Source organism: Manacus candei, unplaced genomic scaffold (assembly GCF_025592945.1).
Source record: "Manacus candei isolate 608988 ecotype Guabito, Panama unplaced genomic scaffold, ASM2559294v1 h1tg000112l, whole genome shotgun sequence".
Classification (NCBI taxonomy): domain Eukaryota; kingdom Metazoa; phylum Chordata; class Aves; order Passeriformes; family Pipridae; genus Manacus; species Manacus candei.
Genome location: NW_026138160.1, coordinates 1159859 through 1173613, shown reverse-complemented (window position 1 = coordinate 1173613; position 13755 = coordinate 1159859). Strand labels below are relative to the sequence as shown.

At 48.8% G+C, this 13755-nt stretch overlaps 1 protein-coding gene across 1 annotated transcript; it reads left to right on the top strand.

The window, feature by feature from the left end:
- Nucleotides 1–5372: 5372 nt before the first annotated feature.
- On the top strand, nucleotides 5373–11879 carry LOC127461774 (ubiquitin carboxyl-terminal hydrolase 42-like). The gene is made up of 13 exons (XM_051769815.1): nucleotides 5373–5439; nucleotides 6019–6128; nucleotides 6712–6912; nucleotides 7299–7409; nucleotides 7485–7587; nucleotides 7714–7781; nucleotides 7942–8012; nucleotides 8552–8634; nucleotides 8939–9050; nucleotides 9384–9524; nucleotides 9733–9833; nucleotides 10593–10731; nucleotides 11034–11879. The coding sequence occupies exons 2-13, from the start codon at nucleotides 6104–6106 to the stop codon at nucleotides 11877–11879; spliced, it is 2001 nt and encodes a 666-aa protein (XP_051625775.1). The 5' UTR covers nucleotides 5373–5439; nucleotides 6019–6103.
- Nucleotides 11880–13755: the final 1876 nt, after the last annotated feature.

The following is a 13755-nucleotide window of genomic DNA, read 5'->3' as shown; positions in this document are numbered from 1 at the left end:
TAGAGGCTTTTAATATGGGATGAACCTCACTTTGTCTCCCCAAGCTCATGTCCAACCTGTTCCATGGCCTCTGACTGCGATCTGCTGTCCACCTAGCTTCATCCCCCCTCACAACCCTGGGGACTCCCTGGAGATGAATGGCTGCTGTGCCAGCACCTACTGCTCCAGGAAGGGAGTGCAAGGTGAAGATGCTACACTCGCAGGTGCAAAGAAGGTTCGTTTTGCCATGGGATCCCAGGAGGTCACCATGCACATCGTCAATGGGGTCTGAAAAAAGAAAACTTACAGATGTTGAGGCAGCTGAGCTCATCAAGCACATGTAGAAAAGCTCCTGATTTCAGTATGGCTGGCTCTTTTGAAATGCCCCAGGAAGGAAGATTTGGTTTCAGGCCTCATCAGCCTCATTGGCCAGTCTAGAGAGAACTGCCTGGACTTGAATCAGAAGTTTGTGGATAAGAGATTTAGCTTCATTTAGCTAGAAATCTCTCTCCAGTGAGCCAGCTGCTTGCCATTCCGTTAGTCCCTGACCACAAGCAGCACTGAATCTGTGATCTCTCCCCCTCCAGTTTCTCAGAGTCACTGGGTAACCCTGAAAGCACTGCTTCAGTATCAGGTTCTGCAAGAGGCCTTCAAAAAAGCAGCTAGGGGATTAGGTGAGGGGAAGAACCAGAAGGTCGCACACATTCTTCCCTGGATTTGTGAAAGACAATAAGAAAGGAATACAAGACCCCCAAAAGCAAGTCCACTTGATGGGAGCGGCAGGTGAGCATCTCTGGTTCAGTAGTGATACGATGCACTCAACTGCAGCTTGCAGACAAGAATCCTGAAACATTCCTGTAGCCAAGATTGCCACCTGATCCCAAGGTCCCCTGTCCTCTGCCCCATGCATTTCCACGGGACCAAAGCCCCTATGCACAGCAAAAGGAAAGTATGTGAATGTACACACATGGTAACTTGCTTTTTCAGCCTATGGAGGAAGACAACTTCCCTCATTAGAAAATGAAGCAGGTCTGACCTGGACTTTCTCAAAACACTCTAAAGCCAGAGGCCGGTTTCTCCCATAAGCGACAGCAAAGCCCTCCTCCTGCCCATGTTGTTTGGGAAATGGCACAAGAACCAGGAGAATCACAGAGAGATTCACACCTTCAGAGACACCAGTGAGTGCAGCCCCTCCTGACATCATCTGGGCAGAAGCCTCCAGCCCTTGGGATGACTTTGCCTCCTAACAGAGGTGCCAGAGCATCTGATCTGGATTTACCAGGCCTGCCTTAGTACCATGCCACAATAATTGTTGCAGCATCCCAGCCTTTCCTTGCTCGAGCCAGCCTGTTTATAGGTTGTTTGGATCTCCACCTCCACATTGCAGGGGGATTGAACACCACTGATCACATCCACTTCTACCTCTGACCTGAAGGGAGAGGAAGATTTCCCCGTTTGCTGTTGTGGCAAGTGGCGCCTCTCTGCAAGAGATTTCATCTCCTGCTCGGGGCCCCTCTGCACTGGCCAGGCTCACTCCATGCTGCTGGACCTCTCCCAGCCCCTCTAAGCAGGGCTCTGGTCAAGTCTTTGTAACAACTCCCCATTCCTCAAAATAGCTTGGCACTCCTGCAGCAGTTTGGGTGGGGAATGCCAAACTCACACCAACGAATGGCTCTGTCCAATCCCCTGAGGAGTAGCAGGTACCACCCAGTGCGGAGGTCGGCGCTTGAATAAAGACCTCCACAACTTTTCTGGGTGCAGCTGGTAAGGCGATTTTATTATAAAAGTAGCGGGGCAACTGAACTGCTTAAAGGGAGGAACAAAAGGGCACAAAAAGCACTGCGCAAAATGGCTCCAGCCTTAAATGAGGTGCAGAAAGCATACCTTCCTCCCCCATAGACACAGTTTCCCCTCAGATCAGGGGGATCACACCAAATCTCTGGTGGGAGCTGTTTTATTAAGCTTGTCAGACCTTGAACATCAGGGGAGCTGTGTACAGCTCGTGGCAGCAGGTGCTGGGGCCTTGGTCAGTGTCACCCGGAAGGGGAAAGGAGGAAAGGGGACCAGCACGGATCCCTGCTGCCCTGCATATCCCCTGAGCCAAGGGACACTTATGGACAGTTGTTCTGCACCTCCCCCTGTCCCCTTTTGGTCAGGGCTATCACCTGACACTGCGGTGACAGACGGGTTCATGAGGATAGCCTTGGCAGAATGATGATGGCACTGAGTCATAGTTACAATTAAAGCTTCATTTTTTTTAACGTCATGTTATGATCACTATAGCCCAGAATACCATGATTGGAGTAGCACAAGATTTCTATAAGCAGCACCAGCATAGCAAGATTTTGTAAGCCCTTTAGCACCGAATTGTAGAGCACAGCTCAGCTTATGATGCCTGATCACCTGGACCTGATCACTCTGCAGGCCAGGGCACATCCTAATCCTTGGTTTGTCATGTCAATATAACAATCTTAATCTAGCCTTGAAACACGTTAACAGAACATGAGTGGCCCTTTCAGGGGAGAAGAGTCTGTTTGGTATTAAGATGGGGCTCTGTGTGCTGCTGTGCTGCCCTGTGCTGCTGTGAGGCCATCACAACCTGGCAGGCAGGTGCCTGTGACCTGCAAGGCCTGTGAGGAGCAAAGGAGTCGGCCTGGTGCCTGGAAATGTGAAGGCTGATAGGGAGGGGGAGAAGGGGTCTTCCCGGCGCACTGGACCTTCAGGGACTGACGATGAGGGCAAAGGGGACTCATGTAGGACCCGCTTGGTCACAGAGCACAGCTGTTTACGTCCTAAAATGCCCCCATATGAGCAGGAGGCAGGAGCAGAGGCACTGTTCACGAGTGCCATTGTTGACTGTCTTCATCAGAGAGCTCCTGAAGTGCTGCTGGGAGGACGGTAACACAGGACCTAGACATCAGGTTAGGGCAGGGGCATAAAACGTCACCTGAGAGGTGTAATGCAGGAGTAAATGCAGATACTTTGTCTGGGTAAGGGATACAAGGAGCCTCCCCAAGGATGACAGGGATAAAACCAGCGGCTGCAAGACGTGATGAAAAAAGCCATCCAAGCAAAGTCATGCCCTAGCTGGATGCCCCAAGTAGAAAAGAAGAAACACCTCGGAGTGCAGCAGGAGCCATATGAACTGTGCTGAGCTGGGCAGGAGTAAAACCACCTGTCCTGAGAAGAACTGAGTAAAACTGGATGCCCCATTCCAGGCAGGGGCCAAACCAGCCAGTTCAAGTGGTGTTAAATAACAACCAGCTGCATCCTTGGAGCATGAGAAACACTATCTGCCTGCTGAGCAGAGGTTACACCAGGTGTCCAGAGGACTGCCTGTTGCTAAACACCTCTGAAACTGTCAGGATAAATAGGACCCTCTAACAAATTGGCTTTTTAGTGTTAGAAAGCAAGTGATTACTTTTATTTGCAGCCCTGGGTGTGCATGTGGCTGACAAAAATCCTGCCTCCATACTGACAGCAAGACACTGCTTTTCACCTATTTATACAGATTTGGCAAACAAAGAAATTAATGTTCATTGCTTCCAAATTACATCACTCACTCCCTTTCATTAATTAGTATTCTATGTGGTATTGGTTATTAATTTCTCACTTTCTACTGTAATAACTTCATATCTTTAATCTTTTTTGTATATTTTCCCTCCCCTAGGCATTTTCTGACACAAATGCTGAGCCTTTGTTAGTCTTCTTCTTTATCTGCTGGCTTCTGCAGAAGGTCCTTGTAGTCCATAAATCTTGTGTTCCAGATCTCCTCCTTCAACAGGACATCTTTCTCTGGCAGGCTTTCTCCACTGAAGCATAACAGGGTTAACTTCAACAAAACTTACAGTTTTAGTACTTTTCCCAGGCTGTGTTCTCACAAAGGAGCTTATGACAATTTTTACTCCATGCTGGCTAAAGTTGATTTAAGGCTGAACGCACCGCCTATGATGTGTGTTAAAAACAACTAATCAAAAAGTTAATCAGGAACACTAAAAAAATTAGAAAAGTTTTATGATTTCCAACAAGCCCAAAACAACATAGGCCAAGTGCAGCACGGACAAAACTGTCTCTATCCATTGATGCCAGGAAAAGGCAACAGCAGTAAAACTCAATAGCCACAGGTGCTATTAAGCTGGTATTTGTTTATTTCGGCGCCGGACGTGCGGGGGATAGCTCCACCTAACACGCGCGTGCCCTCGCCCATCATAGCTTCCGTTTTATACAATTAGGTCATACAGATTCATTGCACATTTTTACATCTTCATGAACTACCCGAGAGTGGACAGTGTTCTATGTAAATCTCGGGACACGCCTCCTGGAGCCTGCGCGCTTCTCTCTGGTGGTTGTCTCGGGTGGTCGTAAGGGATGAAGGCTCAAAGTCTTCCTCTCTCTGAACTTCTCACCTCACTCAGTCCCTCAGCATCTTCCCCTGGCAACGGTTCCTCATGGGCTGCCCGTCCACTCGGTGTCCCATTGGTTGTCTACGGGTTACCCTTTGCTACACTGCACACTTTCCCACTGGCTGCCCCTTCGCACCATCACACAGCTTTCCCATTGGCTGCCTCTGGGTAACTCCCCATTGGCTGCTCACCAGCACATGGCTGCTGTCTTAGCGACAGCACACGAACCTTAAAATTTCACTTATTGGACTGTGCAGCTTAAAATTTTCCCTTATCAATAGCAGCGTAACATTTTCTCAATAGCAACTTAACATTTTCCCTTATCACCATCCAGAGTGGGAGTCTGGCTAAAGTTGCGGCTGATCAAAACCTAACCAACCCGAGCGGCAGGAGTAAATGTGAAGCTGCTAAAAAGCCATCCAGGAACGTTTTCAGAGCTTGAGGACAAGACAGCAGCTGGGTGGGGGCCAGCAGCCAGTCAAGGTCCTCCCAGTGCAGCCTCTGAAGGGTTCCTTTGGCAGTCCCAGTTCAGGGTCAGCCCACGGTTGTACCCTGGGGGCAGATGAAATTAATTGGAAATGAACCCATAAGAGTCCAGGTGTTTTGCTAAGAGTCTCACTGATAGAAGTGGAAGTGAAACCCTCAGCGTCTTGGGGGCCAGGAAAGCTGTGACCTGGCTCAGTTACAACCCTGAGCAGGCTTTTACTCATCAGGCCGTGTGGCTCAGGGAAGGTGTGGGAGCTCTGTCAGAGGATGACTAGCCCTTTGCCACCAGCATGGGGGGAGGTCCAGTGGCTTGCACCTGGCGGACGTGCCATGTGGGCTCCTGTGCCCAAGAACCATGTGGTTCCATGTGGTTCCATGGGACCCCATGTCACAAAGGGGCAGAGATGTGGCACCCATCCGGTATCCTGAGGAGCGCACCAACGAAAATCAGTTGGACAGAGTTGGCCTTCGGGATAACTCAGCTCCTTCCTTTGCTACTTGTGTGCCTGCCTTTTTTGGGTGGTTTATTGTTTACTGACCATTTCTCCTCAACTTTCATCCTCTTTCAAAGGTAATGCTTTGACTTTTGGCACAGATCATAGAGCAGGGTATATGGGATAAAAGTATAGGCTGATTTATACCTTCCTAGCTGTAGGTTGAGCTATAAACGACTTTTATAGGCTGGCCAGGTATGACCTAGGTTAGAATTCCAGTTTGCTGATTCTTGGTTTTTTCCATAGCCTAGGATAGGTAAACAGGGAGGTGACTGTAGTCTGAGGGGATGGGCTCAGCCCACCTTGATTGCTGTGGGAGGGAGGGAGGCAGAAAAAGGAGAGCAGCAAAGGCAGCAGTTAAAGTAGTGGCTGAAAGATGGTCACTCCTAGGAGGTGGGAAAGCCAGAGGGCTCTGCTGCTGAAGCAGTGTCAGGAGAGCAGCAGGGCCTCTTCAGAGAAGGTAACATACATTGGAGCATTTCAAAAGGGCCTTTGAACCTGCTGTGAGTTGGTGCCCCGCGACTGATCATAAGGGCGTGAGCTGCAGCTCAGCAGCAGTTACAGGCACCACTGAAAGACTTGGTGGTGGATGCCGTTCTGCGTTTATTTAGAGTTTTTATACTTTCGGTGAGCTACAGTAATTTCTTTGCAATTAGGTGACGGGATTGGTGCTGTTCTCTTTCTGGAGAGAAAGACATCCTTGGTCATCTAAAGCATTGCACTCTCTTCCTGAGAGAGGCAATGGCCACAGCAGGGAACGACTCCTGTGAGTAATAGCTTCACCAGCAGGTTTGGACTTTGTGAACTGCCACAGACAAGTGACATGGCTGGTGGTCAAATCCCAGAATGATGTGCTCACAACCTAGAGTGATCTCTTGGATGTTTCCTGAGAGCAGTCAAACTGACCCCCGTGTTTACAATTAGACCCAGGAAAACACCTTTTGTCACTCCTCTGACACTAGGTACAAGACTTTGAAAGCTGCCATTGCTCGTAGAGAGGTCTGCCATCCTTTGGGTTACCTTCCGTGCTCAGTATTTACTTGTTTTCAACAAGTTACAATCAGGAAAAGGGATGGCTTCACTGATAATCCAGGTTAGAACTCTACTGAGAAAGGAAGGTAGCCTGCGGCCCAGAAATCAGATTGCGGGTTTCTTGGACTCTCAGCAACGTAAACAGGGGAATGGATTTTTCCAAAACAGTAAATTTAAATGGCACAGTTTAAGCTTCCCCCGATGTTGTTGGGTTGGCAGTTAAAGCAGATGGTCCTGAGTGCTCCTGTAGAGACCTCACTGTTTAAATATGCCTTTGTGCCTCATTTCATCTCTTTTCAAATGGAATTTCCCTGCAGTCATTGCCGAGGGAATGACTCCGCCACAAAGGATCCTCTTTCCCCCAGAGAAGATTTGCATGGTCTGGCAGCAAAGACAGAGTGCTGGAGCAGGACTCCGCAATGTGGGCAACACATGCTTCCTTAATGCTGTCCTGCAATGCCTGACATACACCCCGCCGCTGGCCAACTATCTGCTCTCCCGGGAGCACAGCCAGGCCTGTGAGTACTCTTAGGGACATCTCCTTGTAAATCTGTTAATCAAATCCCAAGGATTCCCAGAACCTGAAATTTGATTTAGGAGAAAAGCAGCCTTTTGCCAGCCCCAGAACTTGTGTTCTTTGTACACTCTGGAGCCACCTGTCCTATCCAGCTGTCTTATTCTTCATGAAGGCACATCTTTCTAGCTCTGGGTCTCTATTCCTGCAAGTTAAAACCTCAGTTTAGCATTCCTCTGAAGAACATTTTCTATGCACTAAAACGTCCCGTGCTTGTTGAAACACTGGGAGGAGTGGCATATTGCACTGGAGTGGGAGTGGAAGAAGAGGAGTATTCCACCACTAGGGATATTTTGCTCACCAGAGGACCTTCTCTCCCTCCCTCCTCAGGTCGCCAACAAGGCTTCTGCATGATGTGCATCATGGAAGCGCATGTTAACAAGGTCCTGCATTCCTCAGTCAGTACCATCCTGCCTTTGGCTGTTCTCCGGGGTTTCAGATGTATGTGATTTCAGGTTCTTTGACAGGTTTTCTTCCCTTCCTGTATGAGACAACTACTAACTTCCTGTTTCTTAGTCATAGGAGAACATTTTCAGCTTGGCAGGGAGGAAGATGCCCATGACTTCTTATGCTGTACTGTCAATGCCATGCAGAGAGCTTGTCTGAGTGCAAGCAACGAGTAAGCACAAGCAAGTTACCTTTACAAAGTTCTGAGCCCTTTGGACTCCTTGATGTGGCCTCATCAAGGAAAACCTACAGCCGGGGCTTGGAGGAAGTAATGCTCTGTCTTACTACTTGTTTCCAGCTTGGACATATCATCTCAATCTACTACCATTGTCCATCAAATATTTGGAGGCTTTCTGAGATCCAGAGGTATGTTTCTACAACTACTGCTCTCCTTGGCACTGCCTGTGCCCTTCTGTCTGCCTGTGCCCAACAGCTGGTCCTGGGACTAGCAGGACAGGTACAATGAACACAGAGCAGTACCATCGTTCAACTCACCATTGCTCGGCATTTTGATTTTTCCTTCCAGTCATCTGCTTCAGCTGCAAAGCCATTTCTGATTCCTATGAGGCCTTCCTGGATGTCCCTTTGGATATCAAAGTAAGAGGTTTTGCAGTTGTGCTTCAAGACATCGCAAGGCTTTTCACATTTGCCCCGAAAGCATATACTGCGAACACCAGAGGTCTTGGTCGTGGATGGGAAGGGGAACGGATGTTGTCCTCCTGCAGAGGCCATGGCACTGGTCTCTCTGTAGGTGCTGGCTTGAAGCTGGACAAGCACCCATTATGCGCTCTGCACCCTTGACATATCCTCATCCTTCTTCCCTTTGCCCTCCTTCAACACCTGTCTGGCTTCCAGGCTGATGGGTTGGATTGTTTTCGCTGCTGGTGACCCTACATAACATCAGTAGCTCAATGGGAGGTGGTACAGAGAGGGAGCTCTTGATTGTCCCTGAGAACCTCTGGGACAGGGGAAATGTTCAGCACCACACTCTCTTTCTGGCTCCTTCTGGATACAGCTTGCAGATTCATGGCGGGTCTCCTCAGCATCAGCTACAGGGGTTTTCTTGTCAGCTCCTGGAAAATGTTTGGGCGAGGGCATTTCCTGTAGCTCAGTGCACCGGTTTCTCAATTCTCCAGGCAGCCTCATCCCTCACTGCAGCTCTGGAGGACTTTGTAAGACCTGAGCGCCTGGATGGTGAAAACTGCTTTAAATGTAGCAAGTAAGATGATTACTATCAACATATTAACACTAGACTCTGTGTGAGGGGGCTACAAGTCATTGAGCAGAAGTCATCTTCTCGTGGAAGTTTACTGCACACTGATGAGACACGGTTTTGTTTGTCTGGGTTTTTTTTTTTGGGGGGGGGTTGGGGTTTTTCCTTTGTTTGTTTGTTTGTTTGTTTTAAATATGGCACCAAATTGCCTTAAAATAGCATAAGGATGCACGAGACAAGAAAGGTTGTCTGACTGCCTTGGTGGAAGATAGGGTGCATTTCAGCGCTGTGCTCTGTGCTTGGTTTCAAGGTGTGAGAAGAATGTTGCCGCCACTAAGAGGTTCACTGTCCACTGTGCACCCAAGGTTCTCACTGTGTGTCTGAAGAGGTTTGACTGCTTCACTGGTGGGAAGATCAGCAAGGTTTGTACACTATTGGTGTGCAGCTTTCTCTTCAAGAAGCAGATTTCCTAAAGCAGGATGCTTGTCACAAGCTGCTTGTGTTGGGTTTTTTGTGGTCCCTTCTGGGGAGTGGAAAGTTCCTGTGGGAAGACAGGCAAGCACTGTGCTCTGATAGGGCTGCTTTGACTGAGAACGGTTTCCTGCCACCCAAACGATTATATGCTGCTTTATGGAAAACCAAGTGCTCATGAGCCCCAGAGATGTATTGATACACCTGGACTGGCCCCCGCACTTGGTAGGCTATTTCATGTCACAGACCAGGGTCATTTCTGAGCCCTCTTGGTCTCTCCATAGGTTGTAGAGTATCCGGAGTACTTGGATCTTTGCCCATACATGTCTCAGGCAGATGGAGAACCCCTCCTCTACTCCTTATATGCTGTCCTGGTGCACAGTGGTGTCAGCTGTCATGGAGGACACTATTTCTGCTACACAAAGGTAAAAGAGCAACTTCCTTCCCAATGGGGAAAAATGTGTGCTGGGGAAGATAAACTTTCCTGTCAGTGTTACTGACAGCCAAAGTTTTGGGGCAGAAGGCCTCCTTAGTGGCTGGACTGCATTTGTTTTGACATGCTCTCGGTTTGGCAGTTTTCTACCTGTGTTTTTGGAGAGAAACCATGGAGAGATCCTTGCCTTTTTTTTACAGGCCAGCAATGGATTGTGGTACCGGATGGACGATGAATCTGTGGAGCTGCGTTCCATTGACACAGTTCTCAGGCAGCAAGCCTACCTGCTGTTCTATGCCAGGTAATAACCAGGATTCAAATATGTTCAGAATACATTTCCTTTTCCTCATTTGCAGTTGTGCTTCTCACCTTCCTGAGTGTTTTTCTCATCAAATGAAATTACTACCTGCATCATTCAGTGCTGTCAAATCTGAACTACTCCGTGTCTGTCCTTTACTGGGCTTCAGGCTGCGGCCCGGATGTAATCTGCTACTTGCCTGGTCTCTGATGTTGACTCTTGTAGATAAGAGGACTTAAAGAGGACCTCCAGGAAAGATGGGGAGGCACCATTTGTCAGGGAATGTAGTGACAGGATGAAGGCTATCAGTTTTCAGCTAACAGAGGGCAGGTTTACATTAGATATTGGGAAGGAATTCTTTGCTGTAAGGGTGCTGAGACACTGGCACAGGTTGCCACAGCATCTGTGGGTGCCCCACCCCTGGAAGTGTTCAAGGTCAGGTTGGACAGGGCTTGGAGAAACCTTGGAATAGTGGAGGGTGTTCCTGCCCACCACAGCGGGGTGGAACAAGATAAAGATAAAGGTCCCTTGCAACCCAAACAAATCTGTGAATTTATGAAATGGAGGCTGTGGGAGGTATAGAGATGAGGTTTTTGTTGGGACAGAGGCAAACTTGGTGGGAAGACCCTAGCTGAGTTTCCCATTAGTGTCCTTGGTTAAGTCTTCTCTCTGTCATAGAAACCTCTCTGAGAAAATGACTGAACCCCAGAGGAGGTTGCAACAACAGCTCTAAACTGAGATCACTCTTTTGTTTTTCTCCAGATGCTCTGATCTGAGAATTGGAGAAAGGGCTTCTTCCTCACTGGCACCATCACATGCCCCTTCCTTCCTCAGTCAGTGTGTGGCCAGCAGCAAGCAGGCGGGCTCTGTTGGACCACAGGGTCTGACTGGTAGGACTAAGGTAACTTTGGGGTCGTGGGTCAGGGCATCAGAGGAATAGTGGATTTCTTTCTGGGATCTCAGCATTTCTCTTTTGTCCCTCACACACCGCACCTTTCTTCACAGCCACAACGCTGCTCCCTCTCAAAGCATCCCACCTGGATCCATCCCTTTTGTGCGCCTCTGGCCTTTTGGTCTTAGTAGCCCTCCAAAAGAGCCTTTTGGAGGCCCCAAACTGTCCCGTCCCAGAACTTGTAGGGGTTCCCCACTGCTCTGATCCTTTCAGGAGAAAAGGGCAGGAACTCTCCACAGCTCTCTTTGCAGGGCATGAAGTACACTGGCCGGAAGCGGTGCCGGAGCAGATCCCCTCTGTGGGGCAGGGATCTGCGCAGCTGGTCTGTGGACACCACAGACTATGATGACTCTTCAGAGAGAAGAACTGGTCCTCCAAGTCGTGACCGTGGTCCTAGGGATAGCACAGCTGCAAGGCCTTCCAAGAGGATCTGCCGGTGGGCTCCCGCTCCCGGGGCTGTTCAGGAGCAAACCTTGCTGAGGCAGAGGGAGCCAAGCAGATCTGTGCGGGGAACTTACAACCTTCGCATGAAGTACACTGGCCGGGAGCGGTCCCGGAGCAGATCCCCTCTGTGGGGCAGGGATCTGCGCAGCTGGTCTGTGGACACCACAGACTATGATGACTATAATGACTCTTCAGAGAGAAGAACTGGTCCTCCAAGTCGTGACCGTGGTCCTAGGGATAGCACAGCTGCAAGGCCTTCCAAGAGGATCTGCCGGTGGGCTCCCGCTCCCGGGGCTGCTCAGGAGCAAACCTTGTTGAGGCAGAGGGAGCCAAGCAGATCTGTGCGGGGAACTTACAACCTTCGCAGCCGGTTTGTGCAGGACACAGACTATGACCGCTCACTGAGGAAGAGAAAGAGGGAGAGAACAAGTCCTCCACGTTGTGACCAAGTCTTAGTGAATACTGCAGTTCCAGGGCCCTCCAAAGCCAGCTCCAAGCAGGCTCTCCTGCTCCAGGCTGCTCGGGAGCAAACCCGACAGAGGCAGAGAGAGCAGAGAAGATCAACATGGCGGGGCTATGATTGCCACAGCCGGTTTGTGCAGTACACAGACTACCACCCTTCAGAGAAGAAGAGGAGGGTTTCCATGCCCTAGAGATTCACGTCAGACAAGCATTCAGGGCACTCTGGCAATGATGGCGTTGGATTATGGCCCTGGCTCAAGCAGAACGGAAGACTAGCACTGCGTTTATTAGCGAAGGCATCCTTGTTTTCGACACGCCTTCTCAGACCTGAGTGAATGATTTATCTAAGTAGATGATAGTTATAATAATATAGAAATATTATTAGAAATATAGAAATATATATGGAAATATAGAATATATATAGAGAGAAGTATATATAGAAATATAGAAGTATATATAGAAATATAGAATATATAGAGAGAGAAATATATATAGAAATATAGAAATATATATAGAAATATAATATAGAAATATATATAGAAGTAATATTTTATAATACATTATTACATGTTATATATATTCAGCAATAGATAGTAATGTTATAATAAATATTATTAAAATAAAAAAATAAATACTAAAATACTGTAATCAGAATTATTTATTCCACGTTGTAGACAATTATAGCTACAAACATCTCAGCCTCGGCCATATCAATCAACATAACTGGTCTACTCTGGCCTCAAATCGGGAGGCCTGGAGACACACCATCTATAACGCTGCTGTTTCCTTTGAGAACGCACGCAGAATCACTCTCGAGGAGAAAAGACAAGGGAGAAAGAATCACGTCTTGCAGAATATACCACCTAGGGAGTCTTTCTGCTGTGCCTTTTGCAATCGGATATGTCTATCTCGCATTGGCCTCATAAGCCACCAGCCTGCTTGTAACAAATGTGGATAGAGCCTTCTTAAATCTTCGTTTGCGAAGCCTAGCCACGATGATGTGTTTAAGACGGGTGTTCCATAATTTAGTGTTCTCACTGAAACCATGCAAATCGTGCGCCACTCGCTCACTTCCCACTCCTCCTTCCCTTCCCACTCCCCCTCCATCCTGAGGCAGGCTGGACAGGAGAATTGCAGGCACAAAAGGTAAAGATCGCAGGCTGAGATAAGAACAATTTACTGGAAACGGCAATGAAAAAAGAAAACAGTACAGCAACAGAACAGTAACAGAAACAATACTAATAACAGAGTGTACAAGGGAGGCAAATGACTCACACATGATTGCTCACCAGTTGGTGCCCAACTTTGCCCCCACGCACACAACCTGGAAGAGACCCCTTCCCCCATCCTTGACAAAATGAGGAATAACCTCTATGTCCTGGCTGTGCCCCCTCCTGGATACTGCAAAAATTAACACTGTCCTGACCAGAAGCAGGACAATCACCTTCAGGATCTGCAGCACAGCTTTCGGGTCTGCACCGGAGGCACTGGATCCCTCCATGCCAGGGAGGGGAGACATCAGAGATGAGCAGACTTTGGAAATCCCTCACCTCTCACTCCGGCCCATTTTTGCGCATTTTATGGGATGGAAGAATACATACCCAAGAATACATACCCCTCCCAGTGTCCTTCTCACTGGAAATCCCCTGAGCTTTGATTCCTTTGCTGACATGCTGCTTCCTCTGGGAAAAGCAGCCAGAAAACCCAAGGCCATTGCTTTGAGTGAAGGTCTTTCTTAGAACACTTTTCCTGAAGTGCACCCAGGAAGGCTGGGCTGCAGCAGCACGTGGCCCCCATGGCTTTGCTTCATCTCATCCAGAACACCTGGAAGCCCTTCTCTCACCATCCAGCCGCTCCCCTGCCGTCTTCCCCACCCCACAGGGATGCTGCAGAGGAGTTAACAAACTTCACAGTTCAATCCTGATATCCCACTGCTGACTGGGATGGGGTGAGACCAGGGGCAGTTTTGGCCCCCATCAGCACCAGCTCTTGGGACAGCCAGGCTCTCTCCTGACATGGGGGCTCATCTCTGCAGCTTTGCTGTCCTCCACAGGGCGTTTGCTGAAA